Below are 21,739 nucleotides of genomic sequence, written 5' to 3'. Positions count from 1 at the left end.
TGGACATGTCTAACCATTGGCTACTGCCCTCCTCTTATTTCATTTTAACTTCAAATAATATCTATTTTAAGGAACCTCTTATATTGTGGGTTGTTACAAAAATCGATATGTATTTTGAAATGGCAACATTATTAATCAATTAATTCAACATGAATTCAATAATTGAGGGTACTAAATCATGTAAATCTCCTTATCCATTTCCTGCATTAATTCTTTAAATATTAATAGTTCCACAACAATTAAAACATTAAATTATTACTTGTATATCATAATATTTAAACTGATTTCAATAATTAAAATGTCAAATAAATTTTCTGCATTGGTTGGTTGTGTGTGTAATAATTAAGATATATTATAATTATTTACTAAAAAATTAGTACAAAATTTATGCTATATTAATTAAAATATTTTAAATGTTTAAATGTTTCACAAATAATATGCATTTAATCATTATAGTGTTTAGATAAAATAAAATTAAAAAAGGAAGAGAATTTTATTCCTATAATAACTGTGATTAATTTATATATAATATTTTTTAAAAGTTACTAAATAAATTGACTTCAATAAATTTAAAAGAGAAATTAAATTGTGGAAGTATTAATATTTAAAAGAATTTAAGAAGCAAATAAATTATGGATTTGAATAATTAAATATTAATTCAGAAATTATTAATATACAATCAACTCAATGCAATGGATTTGAATATTTAAATATTATTTGCATCGTAAATTCTTTAAATATTAATAGTTCCACAATTTAATTCTCTTTTAAATTTATTGAAATCAATTTATTTAATAATTTTTAAAAATTATGATATGAATCCCTATTAACTTTTAATTGTTACATTTAGTTCCAAAACAACCTCTTATAGTAATTATGGATTTGAATAAAATCTTTAAAATATTTATTAAATTCAATATGGCACAAATACTTATTTTTAATCATTTAATTTAACAAACATTACGAATTTTAAAATTAATAAAATTTAATAGATAGATATATATATATATATATAATAAATACTTACATCTCACAGGATAAGAAACTAGTCATCAGCTATTTTATTTCATTCCAACTTGTTCTGAAAAATAAAGCTTTTTCTCTATTTTTATCTTTGATCCCTCCACTTTCTTCGTTGCTTTAACAGTTTACTCACCGGCACAGGAAAACTCAAAGTTTTCAATTTCCGGCACCGAAAACTTCATATGTTGCCAAAATATACTTTTTTTAAAGATGATACATTTCTTTTTTATTTCATTAAAAAAGGGTTTCATAAAATAGAAGACATGCAAGCAAAAGAAAAGAAGAAATTTTTTTCTAAAATATATCTTAAAAAGAAGGTTTCTGACTTGCAGAAGCAGAAGTTCTGCAATCCTCTGCTCCTTTATTTATTTTTTTCCTTCTTGTTTCTGAGTATTTTTCTTTTACGTGTTGTCGTTGTGCTAGTTTCCTTCCTTTTCCCATGAATCACAGATTTTTTGGGAATGATTTTTGGAGGTAAAAAGAAATGTGTATGTATCAAGGAATAATGAAAGATTTTTCTAAGATCACTCCAAAATTTTCTCTTAAACGTCTGATGTTATTTTTTTTACATATTTTCGAAAGGAAAGTTTTTTATTGATTTTTTGAAAGTTTTTTATTTATTTTTTCGAAAAATCTTTTTTCTTTTTCTTTGATTCTTGAACAGTTTCCAGATTTTTTTTTAATTTTTATCTGAAATTCGAAAAATGAAATATATATATATATATACTGCAGGGGTATCTTAAAATGAAAGAAAAATCATTTATATCTTTTAAAATTTTTAAAATTTTAAATTAGTAAAAGGTAAAATTACACTTTACCTCTTAAAAATAATAAAATTTTGATTTAATTATTTAAAAATTATAAAAATAAAGGCTACTCAAATGTTGAAATTATATTTTTATTATCGTAAAAATCACAATTTAATTTCAGTCTCCTCTAACAAAGTTTTCTGGCTTCGTCCCTGATATACTAAATACATGAAATATATAATGTATTTAAGATACAAAATACAGTACATATAATATAAAATTTACTACAAATATTTGATATGTAATATATTAATGGGTATAATAAACGAAAATATTGAATATAAATATAACATAATATAATGATTCCAGAAAATCAAAAGAAAATATGAACTATTTTGGGGTCATACTTGGACCATTGAAAATCGTATTTTCGACTTTAGAATTGAGGTATGAAAAAAAGGGGTTTTAATTTCAATAATTAATTCTAATTTTATTCAAAAATCAATTGTTGTTGTTCATGAATTAAATCGAAATGGAATAAGACGTGTTTAAAGTTTTTAGGAGATTCCTTTAGTCCAAAATTGAAACCCAAGGTGAGAATCTGGGATTGAGCAGCAAATGGAGGGGAAAATTAGCCGAACCTCAATTTTGTACTGCTAAAACCCAATCTTCTTTTGAGGTCACAATTCTATCGAAGCCCATCTTAATATCCCTATTTCATTTTCCATGTTTCAGGTTAGGGTTGAAATCCTAACAGCATGATAGGAAAAGCAAATTTTTTTCCAACTAATCCAAAAATTTTAATTAATTACGAAAATGACTCAATTTAAAAATCATGACTTAAATAATCTGATTTCTACAATGCTTGCCGCTGTCACTAGATACATTGACAGCACCAGCCCCCATCATTGGCCAATGATTACATTTTTAAAAAAATAATAATTTCTAGTGATGACACCGGATTAAAGTGTGATTATATAAAATATTCAGAAACATGATGAAGTAATTACCCTTTAGATTGATTGAAAAAAAAGGGTGCCATTAATCGTACTTTTCAACATTTAATCTATTTGCATGTTAAATCTGTCCCCTTTTGAAATTAAATTTAAATAGCTCTCAAAAAATATAAAAATAACAAAAATAAACCATTGCCATTTCTTTGTGAAAAACAATAAACTTAAAACTATATAAAATCTTTACTTAAATTACCCAAATATATCCTCAAAAAATTTCCCCAAATTTATATTGGTTTTTACAAATTTTTTAAAAAAAATTAGAAGGGTATATTTTTGTTATTCTTATATTTTTTAAGGGTTATTTAAATTTAATTTCAAAAAGGGCAAACCTAACACAACCCTTTTTCAATCAATCTAAAAAGGGTTATTGCTTCATCAGGTCCCTAAAAAAGTGAGATTGTGGTTGATTTATTGTTGGTAGATTTGTATTCTATTTTAGATATTTTATTTAAGATTGTATATGTTTTACATTCAATTCAAGTTTTGTTAAATTTTTAAGTACACCTTACATTCATTGGATAATAAGTTTTAAATTTTATGTTTAAATTATATATTTAGAACTTTTAGCTGAATTAGGTTTTTAGTTTTAAGTTGTATGTTTGAAATTGAAAGGTTTCTTAGTTCAATTAGACTTTAAGCAAGTTTCAAATCTAGATTAGATTTTAGAATTATTTAGCATTTTAGGTCTTAAATTTTAGTTCTAGAATTACAAAAATATAGGATTAGACGAGTTTAATTAGATTTCAAGTTAAGATACATTCTTTAGAATTTCAAATTAGGTTAAATTAGACTTTAGTTCTAATTTAGAATTTAGATTTCAATACGACTTTTGGTTTTATAGTTTAATTATGTAATTCTTAGATTTTTAAATTTTTATTAATTAAATTCTTGGTAGGCGTGAATATAAATTAATCTAATTTTTAATATGTATTTTTAAATAACTAATATAATAAATAAAATAATTTTTATAATTTTTACTTCTAAATATAAAAATGAAAAAATATTTTTATCGCATTTTTAACTTTAAAAAATAAAATATTTTTCATATTCAACAATGGAAAATCGCATGCATTCAGGTGCAATGAAGAACACACCGTTTATTGATGTTAAACAACGGTCTTGGAAACTTCAGCATGTTGGCATTAAAGCGTTGCCAATTATGGTATGGCCACACTAATTGAATACATACTTATGTAACATTCATGGTGAGTCAAAATTAACACATGGTACTATGAAATTCGAAGCAATTTCTACAAATGCTTATATCAAAACTGAGCCGAGCCGAGCAGAGAGCAGCAGCAACATATACACATATTCAATGATTGAAACACACCCAAACGAATTTAATCTAAATCTTTTCCTTTCAGCATCCCTTTCAATCATTCTTTCTAAGTCATGGTATTTCTTGTCGGTTGCATCAGTCTCGAGGCATATCCATGTCTGCAACTCCGGCATCACTTCGTGCTTAGCGTAATGGATCTCTGAGCGACTGACTTGAAACTCGTGTTTGCTTTTCCAGTCACTTCGATGACAATTTTGCTTAGAGTTGTTGGGTGTGGCAAACCGGAAAGTCTCGAACGTTCATATCCATCTTATCGAAGGTGAGGTTCGCGATAGTTCGATCGATGGTGTTGGTCTCTGATTCAGTTGTTTCCTTTTTCCCAGACCTGAAAAAATATATCAAAATTATCTTCCGACCAAGAACATGCTTAAAATGTCTAAACAAGCACATAGCAGGATGGAAAAAGAAGAAAAAAAAAAGGGCCAAGAGTACCAAGTTCATGCAACTCGGGACCGGAAGAAGGAAGTTTAACATAAGAAAAAAACATAAAATTACTCCAAATCGTAGTAAAAGCTTGCCTTATTTTCTCCTCTGAGATTGTCCACTTCGGAGAATGAGTTCGAACATGGAGGTTTCCTTGTTGGTTTAATGCTACAGGATTCTGTTTCGAGTTCTTGGCAAGACGGTAAAATGCATCTCGGAAGCAAATTCGAGTCTTATCAGACAGCTGAACAAATCAAAATATGGAAATTTTTATAAGCAGTTGTTTTTATAAAAATCGTTGATGAGTAGATGTATGCATTTGTTTAGTCTTTTACCTGAGCCGTCACCTTTTCAAGCTCCTTCAAAACCGATTCTTCAAGTGACATTCCTTTTGAGACAAGTCCGTTTGCAGTTATCTGTTCAGGAGGAACCAAGATTTTGGCAAAAGATGCCTTGTACAGAAGTTACATTCATTAGTTAATCTCATAAACTCCAAAACTACATTAAATTTCATAATATAAGCATAGGATGATGCAATGTATGTATGGCAGATTGCCCTGGATATTTCTAGAGGTTCTTTGAAGCTGCTGCATCGGATTCACCAAGGGAGTTTATTTTGACAAAAGTAATTTCAAGAACACGGAATCAATTTTTCAACTGAACTAAAAACATATAGCCATAAAAGCCTGCAACATATCTTTTGCGGCCTAGGCTAGTTTAGAGAAAAAAAATCTTATGAAACGAATAAAAGGCTCGGATTACTCCTCTATTACTAAGGGTTGATGCTCTTTCTCTTACGCAAGACCGGAGTAGATGCAGGGCATTTAGGTTATATATACAATAAACATCTGCAACATACATGTATTAATAACAGACAGAAGGCTAGCCTAGTATTCAATATATATTTGGTTCATTGGTGAAAAGGGAAAAATCTCAGCTTTACCATCAGCCAATTCAAGCTCAGAACTTGCACGGTACGAAACGTACAAGTTTTGAGATACTATGCTTGTTTCCATGCTATGTTCATTGCTTGAAATACTTTGAAAATCCAAACTTACATCTTCCAGAAGATGATCAGTTGCCATCATCTCGCACTCGTACTCAGGAGAAAAGCAAAACGATTTTTGAAGATCTTCACTCCAAGTAGGATCTTCCAGTAAGGAACCCCTGCAATATGGAGAAATCCAAAGAGAGTGATGATTTGAAAAGACAAGAACCATATGATCTCAAAGGTAAAACATCGAAACCGAAAGTAAATCCGAACATCCCATGGAATATTGAACGGCTAACCTATGTTATAAAACACTTCTAACCATAGCATAAAAGAGAACATATTAAGAAGAACAGCCAACTTCTAACCAGTTGCAATGGTGGCTACTTATTTCAATGAAGAACAAATAGTTTTTAACAGAATTATATAGACCGGACCTTCCAAACCCTTCAATTATCATGGGATGTCCGAGCATCTGTTATTCATAACTATATGATTTTCCCACAGGCAAGAAAGGTAATTCCAGGAGTTAAGCTTAGTACAAGAATATGTCATCGAGCTGCTCGAATCTGCCGAAATCGTGGAGCTGGTAATCCGTCTGCTGTTGAGAAATGTGACCCTGATTCAAGAAACCTCCATATACACTCGAACAGGTCGATGGATCCTTAACATCAGCTACATCGGGGCATAATTTGCCGCTAAACTTGGGTTTACCACCACTTAAATTCGTATCCACGCCAAAGCATTCATCGTTAAAATTTTCAGGAGGGCTGAATTCCCATTTTGACCAACTTTCTGGGGAAGGGATATTATCTTCTAATTCTTGATTTCTGGGGACAACAAGATCCTCCATACCATTACAGAGATACCAATCCATGTGATTTTACTGAAAAAAACAAAGATAACAACATATTACAAAAGAAAATCATAGAAACCCCTCACAAATTAAAAGAAACTCTCTAAACCCCCCATCAAGCTTTTATACTCTCCAAGACCAAATAATTCATGGGCAAATATAAAGAATAAAAATTGATGATGTAATCATACTTCCCTTACTTTTTAATCACTAAACAAGCAATATCATGAATCAAAATAAACTTTCAGTCCATACGGATATGAAGAATCAAGATGAATTTAAGTTCTTATTTTGTAATATATTCTAAAATTTTTCAAAATTTTCCAGAAGAAAAAGAACTAAACCCCTTATTTTCTATACATACAAACCAACCCAAGTTCTTACCCTTTTTTTTAAAAAATAAATAAATAAACTTACCAAGTTCAAAAGTTTTGAATTAGGATTAACTAAAGTTCTTACGCAAATTATATGAACTAAAAACAAATTCAGATATTTTCCAACAAACATACATAAAGAAAGCTAAAAAACAGAACAACCAACCAAACAGAAGAAGAGGAAGAATCAAACCTTGTAGTGAATTAGCTGAGGAAATGAAGACAACCTAGTTCTCTAGTTGGATTTAGAAGCTATAAACCAAAGGCGGCAGTGGTATTTGCAGGCTGTTTTTTTTTTTTTTTTGCCCCTTAGTAAACAAACAAGTTGCAAATGAAAGAGAAACGTCGATTCATAGGAAGAAATGAAAAGATTTTGAGTGTGGTGCACACTTCTGCTTTTAAAAAACAGGAAGGGGCAAGAGGAAAAGAATTTGTGGCTGAGAAATAATATGGAATTCATTAGTGGTTGAGAATCCTCCATCAAAAACTGCATTCTCATTGCTCCACTTGTAATCATTTTATTCCACCTCTTAATCTTCCAACCATTACTTTGAGATTTTGGTAACCCATGTTGTTGACACGTGGCTGTTGTGGTCCTTTTGCTGCAGTCCACCACGTTAGCTAAAAATAGCTTCATTTATCGGCAAGTTGCACAGATTCTGATAGTCCTAGGTACTAGGTAACTATACGTATATCACTCCGACTAAAAGGTATACATTATCCACTTTCTTTTTATATTAAAATATAATTCTTCAATAAGATAACAAATTAATCATCAAGCTCAGTCTAGTGAATATTTTAAAAAACATTTATGCTAACGTAGTGAGATTTTTGGACATGCAAGATAGATGTAAAATTATTAGTATATCTGTCAAGTCCAATAAGTCATAGTATTTATAATGGTAGAGTGCTAAAAAATAAAAATAAATTATACCAATAGTTACTTAATCTTGAGATAGTTAACAAAACAATCATTTACATTTCAATTTAGTCATTCAACTTTCGAAAAATAACAAAACAGTCACCACTAATTATTTTCCGTTATAGTTTTATTACAAACTTAACCAAACTACCGTTTTCCATCTCCCGCCCATCCCTCTCCCTCTTCCCCACCATCCCCCCTACTCTGATTCTCTCTCCCTATCCTTGTCTTCCCCACCATCCCTTCTCCTACTCTGATTCTTTCCCTCTCCCCTGTCGTCCTTTTACTAACCCTGTCCATTTGTCCCTTTGCCTTCCCACAAAGAAAAACAGAGCTACACCTAAACTAGTTGTTGCAGCCATTGCTAACGTAAAAAGCATGATTGTGGACACAAAAACTTTGCGGTAACTACCCTTCCAGTCATTCAATTCGTTGTCATTATCCTTTAAAGTTATGACTTTCTCTATACCAATGTCATCTATAATTGTATCCCCAACATTCTTATAGATAGCTCTAATGCTTAGTGAAATTACATTTTGACCATCTATTGTAATGCAATAAAGGAGAGAAATGGCGACCAATAAACATAAAAGCAAATGCTTGAGTCTGAATCGCACTGCTGCTTATTATGACCACAAATCTATCACAGATAACGAAGGTTATGGATCAAATAGAATTCATGTAGGTAGGGATCAAGAAAAGTTGAAAACAAAATCAGTCTAACATGTTTGGAAACGCACCTGAGCAATATAAGTTGCAATTAAAAAGCACAATTTTCGTGAAAACGAAGCTTTTGTCAACCAAATGACTAAAACATATTGAGCATTCAACAATGACAATGATCAAAATAAAAGGCCAAAATCAATTGAAACAACCCCCAAAGAGCTATAGTCCAATAAATTTGAGATGATCATAAAGAAACAACAAATACAATCAAAAGGATAATCATTTCAAACAAACCAAAAATAAAATCTAAAGCCCTAATTGATAATATAAACAATTACTGTAGGCATTAGCCTCATTTGCACAAAAAATAACCAACCTTAATAAGAAGCAAGAAGCTTAAGAATCCACAGTTCCCGAACGGTAAGAAAAAAAATAAGGAAAAGATTGGTTTTATTTTGGTTTCAAATTAAAAGCTATGTAAACTCTAAAACAGAATATGAAAAAGAGTGAAACAAATTCAATTGTGGAAAAGGGGAAGGAAAGCCCTAATTTTTGAAGTAAAAGAAAACAAAAAGTTAATAAATTTGATTAAATTAAAAATAAATTAGAAGAACAAATAAAATTGATGGAGAATTGAAATAATATAAAAACACATCAAAAGGGAAACTTGAATCGACCTGCAGGTGCAGGGTTCCAAACAAAAACGACGTTGAAGAATTTGTTGTTAAATTAGTTTAAAATTGGTAGCAATAGGCAGAAAGATAGAAAATGGAAAGGGAAAGGAACGCTGAGGGAGAGTGAAACGGTTAGCAAAAGGATGGTAGGGGAAAGGGAAAGAATCAGAGTAGGAGGAAGGATAGTGAGGAAGATGCGGAGAGGGAGAGAGAATCAAAGTAGGGGGATGGTGGAGAAGAGGGAGAGGGATGGGAGGGGGATGGAAAATGGTAGTTTGGTTAAGTCAGTAGTGAAACTGTAATGAAAAATGGTACCTCCATTACGTTTGTAACAGAAAATGGTAGCTCTGTTATGTTTGTAATGAAAAATGGTTAGTGGTGACTGTTTTGTTATTTTTCAAAAGTTGAGTGATTGTTTTATCGGTTACTCCAAAGTTGAGTGATTGTTGGTGTAATTTACCCAAAAATTATTAACACTATTAAATTTATTTTGTTAAATTCAGATTCATTACAAAAGCCATTTCTTTTAATTATACTGTCAAGTGAAGTTTTTTTTTTAATTTCAAAATGTCACATTAATAAATTTAACAAAAAAATAAACAACGGTAACAATTGAATCTAAACTTTGAAATTTGAAAGTAGAGGAGCTAAATTTCTAAAAATAAAAGTATATAAACTAAATTGCATGTTTATGAAAAGTATAATAACCTATTACATATATTAACCAAAATTTAATAAATGATAAATGATGTAAACGACAAGTAGTTAATATCAATAATGAAACATGAATACTTTTCATTCAAACACACTTTTTTATTACATGACACACACACACACATATATATATATTTTAATTTTTAGTAAATATTAGTTTGTTATCTCCCATTCATTTTCCACAAATATATAACCACCTATACCAAATAAATTAAATAAAAAACAATTTTTTTATAAAATTATTGACAAGACATGTGGTAAAATCTCAATCCTCTTGTAGACAGGAGCGAAGTTAGAACAAATTTTTAGAGAGTCGAATGAAATTTTAATTTTTTATAATTTATATCTTTATAATTTTTAAAGGATTAAATCAATTTTTTTTATAATTTTAGGGGGCCAAAGTACAATTTTACCTTTACTAATTTAAAAGTTTTTTAAAAAATTTTTAAGGGCCTAAATAACAACCCAGCCCCCCTAAATTTGCCTATGCTTGTAGAGTTAAAATTTTCCACTGCCCTTGTACCAAATAATTACCATTTTATTAAATAAAAAATATCAATAATTATATTCGGCATAGATTGTTTTAGATCAAATTATGGTAATCGTCTCTCTATTATGTTTAAATTTAGAACGTAGTATATATTTATAATTTTTATATAAATTGGTTTCTCTATACAATATGATTAATTAGTTGAAGTTAAGAACGTTGAGGTCAAATTTTTTCTTATTCCCACTTCATGTAGAAATTTATATATATAGTGTTAGAAAGGTGTTTTAAAGAAAAATTCACCTAATCATATAGTTAAGTAGATTAATTATTTGGGTTAACTAATGTTATTATAAAAGTAGAAGATAAAATTATGTTAAATTAAAATATAAATAATAAATCTCAAATGTGAGCGTAATAGAGAGATCAAAATTACAAATTTATCATTATCTTATAATGACTAAAAAAAAAGAAGACTTGTGCCATTAATTAGTCCAAATAATTAACACTGTGGATATTTTTTAGTAGCTGATGTGAAGTTTTTTCATAACAGTTGTTTCAATCCATTATGCCAAGCTATTATTGAATAGAACTTTCTTTTAAAAAATAGATTAAAAAAATTAATTAGAATAACTAAAAATTTTAATTATTTGGACTACCTAATATTATTATAAAAGTAGATAATTAAATTATATCAAATAAAAATATAAAGATTAAATATTAAATTTGAGTATAATAAAGGGATCAAAACTGATATTTTACCATTATAATTGAAATGGCAAAAAAATAAAAAAGGGTGGACGAGTGTTGGAGCCTTCCTTTTTAGTTATAATTTGAGTTATAATATTTATAGGTGTTAAAAATATAAATTATAAATTAATTAATACTTATAAAAAAACTCAAAACTTTTTTTAAGTATTTTAATTAATTTATAAGCTTATTTTTACCAACATATTTTATCTTTGTTGTTTACTTAATAAATATTAAAAAAACCCAATATTTTCAATGAAAATTTTGTTAAATAATTTTAAATTATAAATTAATTGAATATAAAATTTGTAAATTTTATAAAAATATTTATACATGTGAAAAAAATATAATTTTAATTATTTAACTAATTTATAAAAAAATATTTTACATTTCATATTTCAATTTAAAATAATATAATAATTAATTATTTTATGAAAAAAATTAATATTGAACTATTTAAATAGGTTTTCCTAACGTTTGAAGTTTTTCTTTTTTAAGAAAGGTGGATGGCAGTCGGTAAGGTATAGGGAATTGATTTTTATAAATAATTGTTGAGCGCAATAATAATAAGATATGTCAGTATAAAATTCATACATTATTAGAAGTAGTAATTTTAAATGTGGAACGAATTAATTTTCATGAACCATAAAATTAATATAAATGATACATTGATAGTAAATAAATAATTATTTTTTAAAATTATGTAAAATTTGCAAAATACTTTTTATTATATTAATATTTAGGGTACTGTTTAATGAATATTACATGTTTTTTTCTCTTTTTATAAAAATTAATCATATTTTAAAATATTTTTATATGAATTTAATTATAAAATATTTTAAAACTGATGTATAAATAAATTTATATAGGTTTAAAAAAGAAGCGAACATGTGAGGAAGTAAGCACATGAAGTTGCATGGCGCAAAAAAGAGTGAAAGGACAAATGATCCTTGTTAGACGCGAGAACGCAAATGTGCATCCAAAAATGAATTTTGATCTTTTCCATGTCAATTTCTTCTTCTTAAGGCATCAATTAAATTAACTTTTGTGCCTATTGATAGTAAAGGATAAGTTTGCTTGGTTCTAGTTCTACACCTCCACTACATGTCCATGAGATGAGAGCCACGTGATTCTTGCACGTGGGTGCCTGAATTTATTGTTAAAAAACAATTTAATTAATATTTATATTTTTTTATAATTCAATTTAAAGAAAAATTATTTAAGTTTATCAACAAATTCCTTTATGAATAAAGGTGTTTATGGGTCCGAATCGGTTTGAGGCTGGATTTCAAAATAATTTTCAAGTCCAAATTTGCTTTTAGGTCGACTTAGCTTACCATTAAATTCTGTTTTACTACTAAAAACATAAAATATTATTTAAATTAAATTTGGGCCGAATCGAGCTGGCTCAAAGTGAAAAAAATTATTGTCCAAACCCGACCCGACGGGTGGGCTACCCAGCCCTCGAACAAGTCTACTTGTGAACTTGTTTGTTTAATGCCTATGAAAAAATTCATTAAATATTCATCAAGAAAAAAATATCTATAGTATTCACCCTTTCAATTCGGTTATGAAATTACATAAATAACTATGATTTTAAATTATAGTTAATATTATTATGATGGAATTTTTGTTTTTCATACTTTTATATTATCCTTAAATAAACGAATTAAAAATTATAAATATAATGATAGTATACATGTTCAATAGTAATAAAATATAAATTTATTAATACTCCACGTATATTTATTAGTCAATAATTTTAAAAAAAATATTTTTAACATAAAATATTTTATTTGAGTCATCATAAAATCTAGTTTAATTTAAGCGAAAAAAATTAAAATTCAGATATAAAACACACACACAAAAAAAAAGTTATAAACAAAAGAATATTCAACAAAAATATTTGGCTTAATGATAAATTTGGCCATTAATGTTTGTATGTTTTGTCAAAATAACCTTAACTGTATTTTGAGCATTTTTTTTATCATTAACCTTTGTTATTTTCTCCAATATGCTTTTTCTAATATATTTAATGAATAAATTCAAGGTTTCAAATTTTCTTTTCTTTCCAAAGATTTTAATTTTTCATATGTTTGTTTATTGAGAAGTTTTTCATAGAGTTAATTTGTTTTAGATAATTATGTTTATTTTCTTTAAATTAAGTGTTGTTTTTTAATTTAATATATTACATATTTATCTTATTATTTTCCACAATTAAAACCATTTTGACAAAATATGCAAATATTAGTGGCCAAATTTGTGATTAAGCCAAAATATTTTCGTTCAAAGTAATGACTTAAATCAAAGAGCCCAATTGCAAGACCGGTGAACGGCTGGGCGGAACCCAACCCAAAAACTATTCCATTAAACATCATCGTAACGGAGACCGCTTCCCTAACTTTGCAAAGCGGGAAACCTCGTCACGGCGTGGCGTTAAGCAATTTTGGCGCCAAAAGGCCAGTCCTACATCATGAGGTGTCAAAATATAACTGGATAGTCACGCATGTCATGTGCATGTGAATGCTATCATGATGTTATGTTGGTTAATTTTCCCGCGCTACAGAGAAAAAGATCCTTCCTTGATTAGGGTTTCCACAAAAAGAGGCCCAAAATCAGAGAGATAAAATTACATATAAGAAAGAAAGAGGGAAGATTTTTGGGTTCTTTGACTTGTTCTTAACGAGAATATAAAAAAATAAAGAAGGAATTTTTTTCTGTTGCTTTCTCACTGTTTTTTTTTCTTGTTCTCGATCCGTTAAAAGGTTTTTTTCTTCACTGGATCTGTAGATACGATCCTAACCGAATTTCAAGCCCTGAATTTGTAAGCTTCCTTGCATTCTTGAATGATAATTCTCCATTTTCAGAAGCACAAAAGAAATTTTTTTTTTGGTTCTGAATTTTACTTTTCTTTTTGTAATAATAGCTTTTTTTTCCTAGTTCTTTTGCTGTTTTTTTTGGGCTTAGCAACTCTAGCGGCTAGCGTAATCTTTAATATACTGGTTATGAGTTTATTGATAAAACTTTTCGAGGAATCATAATCTTTAATTTTCGAAATTTGTGAAATTTGAAATCAGCTGCTAGGATTATTTCAAAGAGTTGGGAGACGTTAAGCCTTTAGTTTCAACTTCCAACAGCATGGATGGCGATGCTTTTGAAGCTAGATTCACTGATTTGTGCAAGGTAGTAATATGTTCTTTTTAGTAATATTATTTCAGATATGCTCCCTTTTTTTGGTAATGATGTTTTTTCATGATTTGCAGAAAGGGTTATCTTCGGATGAGAAAACTTGCTTAGGAGCTATGAAGCTATTCAAAGAAACCAAACATCTTGTTTCATCTAATGTTTCATCAGCTGAGAGGACGGTAGTTATTTTTGAACTTTCTTTTTACAATGAAATTATTAATGTAATTGCGTTCTGGTTAACTAAACTCAGTTGCGTTTACTCTGGATTTAGGTTGAAGAAGCAGAGCGGTTTTGGTTTTCATTTGTCTTGTATTCGCTGAACCGCCTAAGTGAAAAAGATGGAGACAGTGCACAACAAAAATCTGATGAAAATAGGTTTACGTTATGCCAGATATTGAGAGCTACAAAGCTAAAGTATGATGCTGTTAATTTTGTATACATATGGGTGTTCTTTTTTATCTACACCTGTTTTAACGACACCAAGCTTCCTTTTCTTTTTCCTGTCTTGCAGTATAGTGTATTTCTTTGAAGAGTTGCGTCAATTTGTAGTAAAAGCTGGTCTTGTATTGACTAACATGTATGGTGAAGATTGGGAGAGTAGACTTGAGGTGGTGAAAGAATATAGATCTATGGTTTAATTTGTTCTTTTTTTTTTTCTTTTTTTTTTTGGCTAAAAAGGACTTCTTTATGGTGTGACATATTTTATTATTGATCTATGACACTTTAATCAATTAGGCAAAGGAGATGCAGGCCAATTTTGAGCACTTGACCCTTATAAGCAAGTAGGTGCCCTTTTGATTTATATTCTGTTCAGATTAAAATATGCTATGTGCGTATAACTTTGTAATGGCACTAGTATTTCTCTCTTTTCCTCAATATAACTATGATTTACTAAAGTTGATGATTACTTTTAAATGCATGGTGAAAAGATATATTGCCTCAGTCATCAATTTATGTTCTATAGTTGTGTAGATTCTGCAGTGTGCTTCCTTATATTGCTTTGAACCTTTGAAATTGACAAGAACAGGTGTATATGTTGGTGTTTTCCTTAAGTGTTTATTACCCACACAGTGGGAGGTGGTGCGGTGTACAAGATGGGCAAATCAAAGATGTTTGCAAGTTAAAAATTCATTCAATACATACATGCAGGCACCATACTCACACCACAGACACATCCTATTTAAGCCAACTGCTGGTCATGCAGCGTGTTTATGGCCTGGTTTGATTGCAATCTTGTCAGATAGATAACAGGGTCAAATTTATGATCCTGATATGCGTATGGCATTCTCATTTAGACAGATCGCTGTTTTATATTTCAATCATATATTACATGGAATTTGTACTGTGTATGATGTTATTTTTCTCTGAGCAACTATATCCTAAAAACCTGATTTTCTGGGTACTTTGTATAGCTCTCCATTTTGTAAAGTAAATAATATGTGCATCTTTCTATTTAATGGTACAAAAGGTCATACAAGCGTGCATTTTGGGAACTCTTCTTGTCAAGTGATGCAAATATTGGAAAACAGGAAAGTGCTACTAGTGCTCCTGATTATTTGTCGAAGTACCATCGTTTTGGGTGGTTACTGTTTTTGGCACTCCGTGTACATGCATTCAGCCGTTTTGCAGACCTAGTGACTTGCGCAAATGGTTTTGTTTCTGTACTGGTCAGTTACACTTTTCTGTGGCTTTTTGTTTTATGTTTTTTTTTTCCAACTTCTGTGTCTTTCTTAATAGTTTATTATAGGAAGGCAGACCTGGTTTTCCTAAGTAATAACATGTCATCCATTTCTTCTAAAGGAACGTGTTGTTCTTATTATAATATTACAAATCTGTGTAGCACGGACACTTCTGTTAGTGGAATGTCTAAGTGCTGGACACATTCTATTGTATGTTATTGTGTAAAAAAGTTTCTATTGCCCTATAATATCGTGTCCTAAAAATTCACGTGTCACTGCATTCATATCATGTTGCACTGTGTATTGCATGTCTGTTTTCATCCCAATCTAACTAGTAGTTATTAAAAAGACAGAAAGCAAAGGTTGAAAACTACATTTAAGTGTGCTTCAAAAGATTCAACTCCAATATGCTGTTAGACATTTACTATAGCATGTAGCAATTATGGAGGTTAATTGTTTCTTCTTACTTCTTTTTTTTGTGATTTCTTGCAGGCTATTCTCATTTTACATGTTCCTATTTGCTACAGAAACTTCAAGATCAATGACTCTCCACGCTTTGGTAATTATCTGCTCTTTTGTGGCAGTCAAAATTATAGATCTATCCTTCTTATTAATGAAGAAAGCATTTTTTATTCTTCACTGGTGTTCCTTTTGGCCAGTATTCTACACTGGTGTTTTGTCCTTATCCTTTTACATATTTCTATTTTCTTTTCCTGGTGGAGATAAATTTGTCGTTCCTATTGTGATTTCTTTGTTTTTTGATCTTTTAGTTAAGAAAGGTGAAAAAGGTGTTGACTTGCTTGCATCACTTTGCAACATGTATGATGCTTCAGAAGCTGAGTTGAGGAGAACACTGAAGATGACCAATAAGTTGATGGAAGATATATTGAAAAAAAAGCCATGTCCAGCATTCGAGTGCAAAACTGAAACACTGGAACATATTGATACAGGTTTGTTACAAAAGTCATGGATGTATTTTGGACAGCATGCTTTCATTTGCTTATGCTTCTAATTATCTGATCTTCTTTGATGCCAGATGGCTTGGTCTATTTTGAAGGTTTACTGGAGGAACAATCTTTTTTATCCAATTTGAGCATTTTAGAAAATAATTACAATAATGCAACTCGTAATAGAGGTGATCTGGACGAGAGGCTGTTCATAAATGAAGAAGATAGTTTACTTGTTTTTGGGAGCTTGTCTGGAGAGGATGTGAATATTTCTGGCATTAAGGTGCGTTTCATATTTGTGAAAGCATGTTATCCCTTGTTCGGTTTATATGCTTCATTGAGCAGTCACTTTATCTAAGGTTTTTATTTGTTGAGTAGAGGAAGTTTGATTCAATAGCTTCACCATCAAAGACAATCACAAGCCCACTGTCTCCTCATTGTCATCGTGCATCTCACGTAAATGGTGTCCTTGGGCCACTTAACGGAAAGGTGGCCTCTACTCCTGTCAGCACTGCAATGACAACTGCAAAGTGGCTTCGTACTTTTATTTGTCCGCTTCCTTCAAGACCTTCAGCAGAGTTACAGCATTTTTTATCATCCTGTGATAAAGATGTTACCAATGATGTGATACGTAGGGCTCATATAATATTGGAGGCCATATTTCCCTGTAGTCATGATTGTAGTCTAACTGGAAGCCTTCGAAGTGCAAACCTAATGGATGATACATGGATGGAACAACGAAGACTGGAAACACTTAAGTTATACTATAGGGTTCTGGAAGCTATGTGTACAGCAGAGGCTCAAATATTACGTGCACCTAACTTGACCCCTTTGTTAACTAATGAGAGATTTCACAGATGTATGCTTGCTTGTTCTGCTGAACTAGTGCTAGCAACACATAAGACTGCTACAATGCTGTTTCCTACAGTTCTAGGCAGAACTGGTATCACGGCCTTTGATCTAAGCAAGGTGATAGAAAGTTTCATTAGACATGAAAAGTCTTTACCAAGAGAACTGAAGCGGCATCTAAACTCTCTGGAGGAGAGGCTTTTGGAAAGCATGGTGTGGGATAAAGGCTCCTCATTGTACAATACCTTGATAGTTGCAAGGCCTGCACTCTCTTCCGAAATAAATCGTCTTGGCTTATTGGCAGAACCAATGCCATCTTTGGATGCAATTGCAATGCATATAAACTTTTCCGGAGGTATTCCAACAGTGCCTTCTTTGCAGAAGCATGAAACATCACCAAGTAATTTTGGTAGCTTGATCTTAGTTATGAATCATTAGTAGCTTAGCTTTACCACTAGTTATATTCAGATATTGAATACTTTGTAACTGGTGCCCATTTGCTTGCCTACTGTAGTGGCTTGTGTTATAGGATTGAATTACAGTTATTCCCACTTGAAAGTGTTAAACTCGACTCTATCCTGAACTTAATTTACATGGTCATGTTCCTTTTTCAGGTCAAAATGGGGATGTCAGGTCTCCGAAGAGACAATGCACTGACTACAGGAGTGTATTGGTTGAACGGAATTCTTTTACATCACCAGCGAAGGACCGTCTATTAGCTTTCAGCGACCTTCGGAAGGCTCCTTTGCAATCTGTGTTTGCCAGGTATCTTGTATGGTGCAAGTTCAAAGGGAAGTAGAAAAACCTACACTATTAGCACTTGCTTATGGATTTTATTTTCGTGTACTTGTTTTGCAGTCCAACACGCCCTAACCCTGTTGGTGGAGGAGAAACATGTGCCGAAACAGGAATTAATATATTCTTTAGTAAGGTATCAAAATATAGATGAATTAGGCTTTCAAGTTTCATCTATTTGTTTAAGTCCTGCATCACTATGTTGTGCCTTACGGTTACGTGTATCATCACAAAAAGTTGGCCTATTAGCACCCATTGCAAATGTAAATATCCCTTGATATATTTTGGTGCCAGATTGCCAATATGCACCAACTTTTGCTATTGATTTAGATTCAGTTATCACTCTGCTCCGTCACTAACATGTCAGTTGCTTTTGCACTGTCTAGATTAATAAGTTGGCTGCTGTCTGGATTAATGGTATGGTTGAGAGGCTACAACTGTCTCAAGAGATTAGGGAGAGTGTATATTTTCTTTTTCAACAAATACTTAGCCAGCGGACTTCTCTGTTTTTTAACCATCATATTGACCAGATCATCCTTTGTTGTCTCTATGTAGTTGCAAAGGTCAGTTCTTATGATATCTTTTAGATGCTGGCGTTGTTAGATTTGTCTACACTTTTTACCCTTACTTTCTGAATGAATGGCCTACAGCTTTCTCAGTTGGAACTACCGTTTAAAGAAATTACTAGAAACTATAGGAAGCAACTGCAAGGTAGACCCGAAGTTTACTGCAGTGTATTTGTTGACAGATCATCAACACAACAGAACGGGGTATAATATCTCATCTCTATTTTCTATGGTGCTTGCTTTCGAGTGAGTTTTTAACCATTTTAATGATCTGAAAACAGAGAACCAGGCAGGATCATGTTGGTATTGTCGCATTTTACAATACAAAATTCATTCCTGCCATAAAATATTTGCTTGAAGAACTTGATCTTTCCAGAACGACTACAAGAACAACCCAGGTTCCTGAATCCAACAATAGTAATGATGGTAAACCTTTCAATTTTTTCCATTATTTGGGGTGGGGGTGTTAATGTAATATTCTGTCCTTGCTGCTTATGCAAACCATTCTAATTCGCTTCTCTCTTCATTGACTAGTTAGGTCCATGCCCTGGATCACCTAAAGTTGCCTCTTTTCCGAGTCTCCCTGATATGTCCCCAATGAAAGTATCTGCAAAGCACAATGTATACGTGTCCCCATTGCGAGCATCCAAGGTTCTTATTATATATAATTTTTGGTTCTTCATAGAGTGATCAAATTTCGATTTACTAGAAAACCAGAAAAAAATGGAAAGAGTGTATTTGATAACTACTGCAACTCAACTGTTTGTTTAAAAATGCAAGCACTCTTAAAAGGGCCGATACAGAAAAAAGGAATTAAAAAAAAAAGATCTTTTAATTTGCAAATATTTAAGTTTTTATGAATCTTGTAAAAAGAAAGTCGATCCTGTTTCTTAAATTTGTTTTCATCTACAGATGGATGCTCTAATCTCGCATAGCGCGAGAAGCTACTATGCTTGTGTCGGAGAGAGTACCCGTGCCTTTCAGAGTCCTTCAAAAGACCTAACCGCCATCAACAATCAGTTGAACAGGTATTTTTCTTTTTTTGTTTTCAAGTATGGAAATTCTTGCCGTGTACTACATTAATGATGCTGCCATTTGCTTTGCTGTTTTTAGTACTCGGAATATCAGAATTAAACTCAAGTTCGATGATCTTGAGGGTGGCTTGGTTAGTGATTCCATGGTTGCAAATAGCCTTTACCTTCAGAGCTGGAGCCACACATTGGCATCCTCACCAGGTGCAGCTTTAAAATCTGAGCAACCGGAATCTTAGTGCAGCATAGGACATGCGTTCCTTGTAAATTCTGCCTTTATTTCCCTATTCTTGTTATACACTGCAGCAGGTTTAAGTTTATAAGAAGGGGTATTGTAGAATAGCCGCCACCGCTCCTACGAGCTTAAGGATGTTAGATTCAGTACTTGGAAGTTGGGCTAACAAATTGGTATAAAATGTGCCTCTTTTGATTGTAGCAAATAGTAGCAATGTTGGTTCCAGTCCACTTTTAAGGTGTCATATGGTATGATGACGCGTGGGATCATGTTTTGTATTTTAATCATTTTTATATATATTTGGAAGGCGATCACATCTGAAAAATAAATCATATAGTATTGATTTCATTTTTAAGCTCGGGAAGGCCTTCAATGGTGTCATTTTAAAGCTGCCTCGCACTTCGGAATAAGCCAAAACATTGATGATTGCTATGCATCACCAATTTATGTTCTCTAATGCCTATGTTTTTTTATTTTCCGGGTGTTCTTTGTGGGCGCCTTGGCACAATTTTTATTAATAAACCAATTTCATGATTGTGAAAGAAATATCCATATTACATCCTCTCGTCTTGTTGTAATTGTAGTTTCAGACCTTTAAAAAATTGGATAAATTTCTTCTTTGGTTATTTAATTTTGATCACACAATTATAAAAAAAATTACAATTTGTCCACCAAACTATTTGAGATGGTGTTTTAGTTATCTAACCATTAAATGACATATTATGTTAATTTAGTCTTAAATTTAAATAAATTTGATCTCAATAATAAAAAATTTAAAAAATATTATAAATGTAAAAAATTATATGTATATTTTAAATATTTATATGAAATTGAAAAATATATTTAAAAATATATGTCACTATATGAAATTAACTTTGTATTACTTCTTTTCAATTGCAAATGTTGTCTAATGGCAAGCACAACTTTCAGAGCATCTCTCCAAGAAAAAAAATATAATATCTATCCTAATTCTTAAGGAATCTATATTTTATTATACTTATACGTATAAATTACCCAAAATGATAGTTGTACTTGGCTTATACGTAGTTGCACAAGACAACTGATTTCTTGTAATAAAATAAAACAGAAATCCACCTAACATTGTAAAAGTATAACACATAATATCTAGATACCTTTAGATACACAAACACAAATTGATATATGGCATAATGTAAGACATACAATACAATCTCAAAACATAACACATAACACTATACGTTATGCTCATTATTTAACCATATTTATAATTATACATATATTACTATACATATACTCTTGAAATAATACTACACTAACATATATATATATAGTATTAAAGAAGAAGCATGAAACAGATTTAATTAAATCAAGATTAAAATCCAAAATGAAGTAGCAAAGAATCCGAACAAATTTCCAGAATTGGATTATAAAGCTTTAATTAAATCAAGATTAAAATCCAAAATGAAGTAGCAAAGAATCCGAACA

The 21,739-nt window shown here is 30.8% G+C and overlaps 2 protein-coding genes across 10 annotated transcripts; one reads left to right on the top strand and one right to left on the bottom strand.

Annotated features, from left to right (window-relative positions):
• Positions 1-3,865: 3,865 nt before the first annotated feature.
• LOC107904398 (protein LNK3) lies at positions 3,866-9,299 on the bottom strand. Of its 3 annotated transcripts, none has more exons than XM_041112283.1 (6): positions 6,968-9,299; positions 6,087-6,430; positions 5,612-5,720; positions 4,889-5,005; positions 4,649-4,797; positions 3,866-4,455 (listed from the first exon to the last, which is right to left on the bottom strand). In XM_041112283.1, exons 2-6 carry the CDS (start codon positions 6,419-6,421, stop codon positions 4,329-4,331), a joined length of 837 nt encoding a protein of 278 aa, XP_040968217.1. In that variant the 5' UTR covers positions 6,422-6,430; positions 6,968-9,299; the 3' UTR covers positions 3,866-4,328. The 3 variants fall into 3 exon arrangements, with proteins under 3 accessions (XP_040968217.1, XP_016686246.1, XP_016686245.1); XM_016830757.2 differs by having other exon boundaries at positions 5,982-6,430; positions 6,968-9,298; XM_016830756.2 differs by having other exon boundaries at positions 4,889-4,969; positions 6,968-9,298.
• A 4,232-nt stretch (positions 9,300-13,531) lies between these two features.
• On the top strand, positions 13,532-20,630 carry LOC107904399 (retinoblastoma-related protein). Of its 7 annotated transcripts, none has more exons than XM_041112280.1 (19): positions 13,532-13,811; positions 14,065-14,170; positions 14,251-14,352; positions 14,445-14,587; positions 14,685-14,781; positions 14,909-14,955; positions 15,642-15,840; positions 16,345-16,411; positions 16,623-16,802; positions 16,889-17,082; positions 17,178-18,003; positions 18,263-18,413; positions 18,507-18,579; positions 18,830-19,006; positions 19,094-19,213; positions 19,291-19,435; positions 19,548-19,660; positions 19,922-20,037; positions 20,123-20,630. In XM_041112280.1, the coding sequence occupies exons 2-19, from the start codon at positions 14,126-14,128 to the stop codon at positions 20,277-20,279; spliced, it is 2,952 nt and encodes a 983-aa protein (XP_040968214.1). In that variant the 5' UTR covers positions 13,532-13,811; positions 14,065-14,125; the 3' UTR covers positions 20,280-20,630. The 7 variants fall into 7 exon arrangements, 6 of the variants coding, with proteins under 6 accessions (XP_040968214.1, XP_040968212.1, XP_040968211.1 ...); XM_041112278.1 differs by having other exon boundaries at positions 17,178-18,048; XM_041112277.1 differs by having other exon boundaries at positions 17,178-18,072.
• Positions 20,631-21,739: the final 1,109 nt, after the last annotated feature.

Source organism: Gossypium hirsutum, chromosome A05, assembly GCF_007990345.1.
Source record: "Gossypium hirsutum isolate 1008001.06 chromosome A05, Gossypium_hirsutum_v2.1, whole genome shotgun sequence".
Taxonomy (NCBI): Eukaryota; Viridiplantae; Streptophyta; class Magnoliopsida; order Malvales; family Malvaceae; genus Gossypium; species Gossypium hirsutum.
The sequence above is the reverse complement of the archived record's forward strand: the minus strand, read 5'-3'. Positions and strand labels throughout refer to the sequence as shown.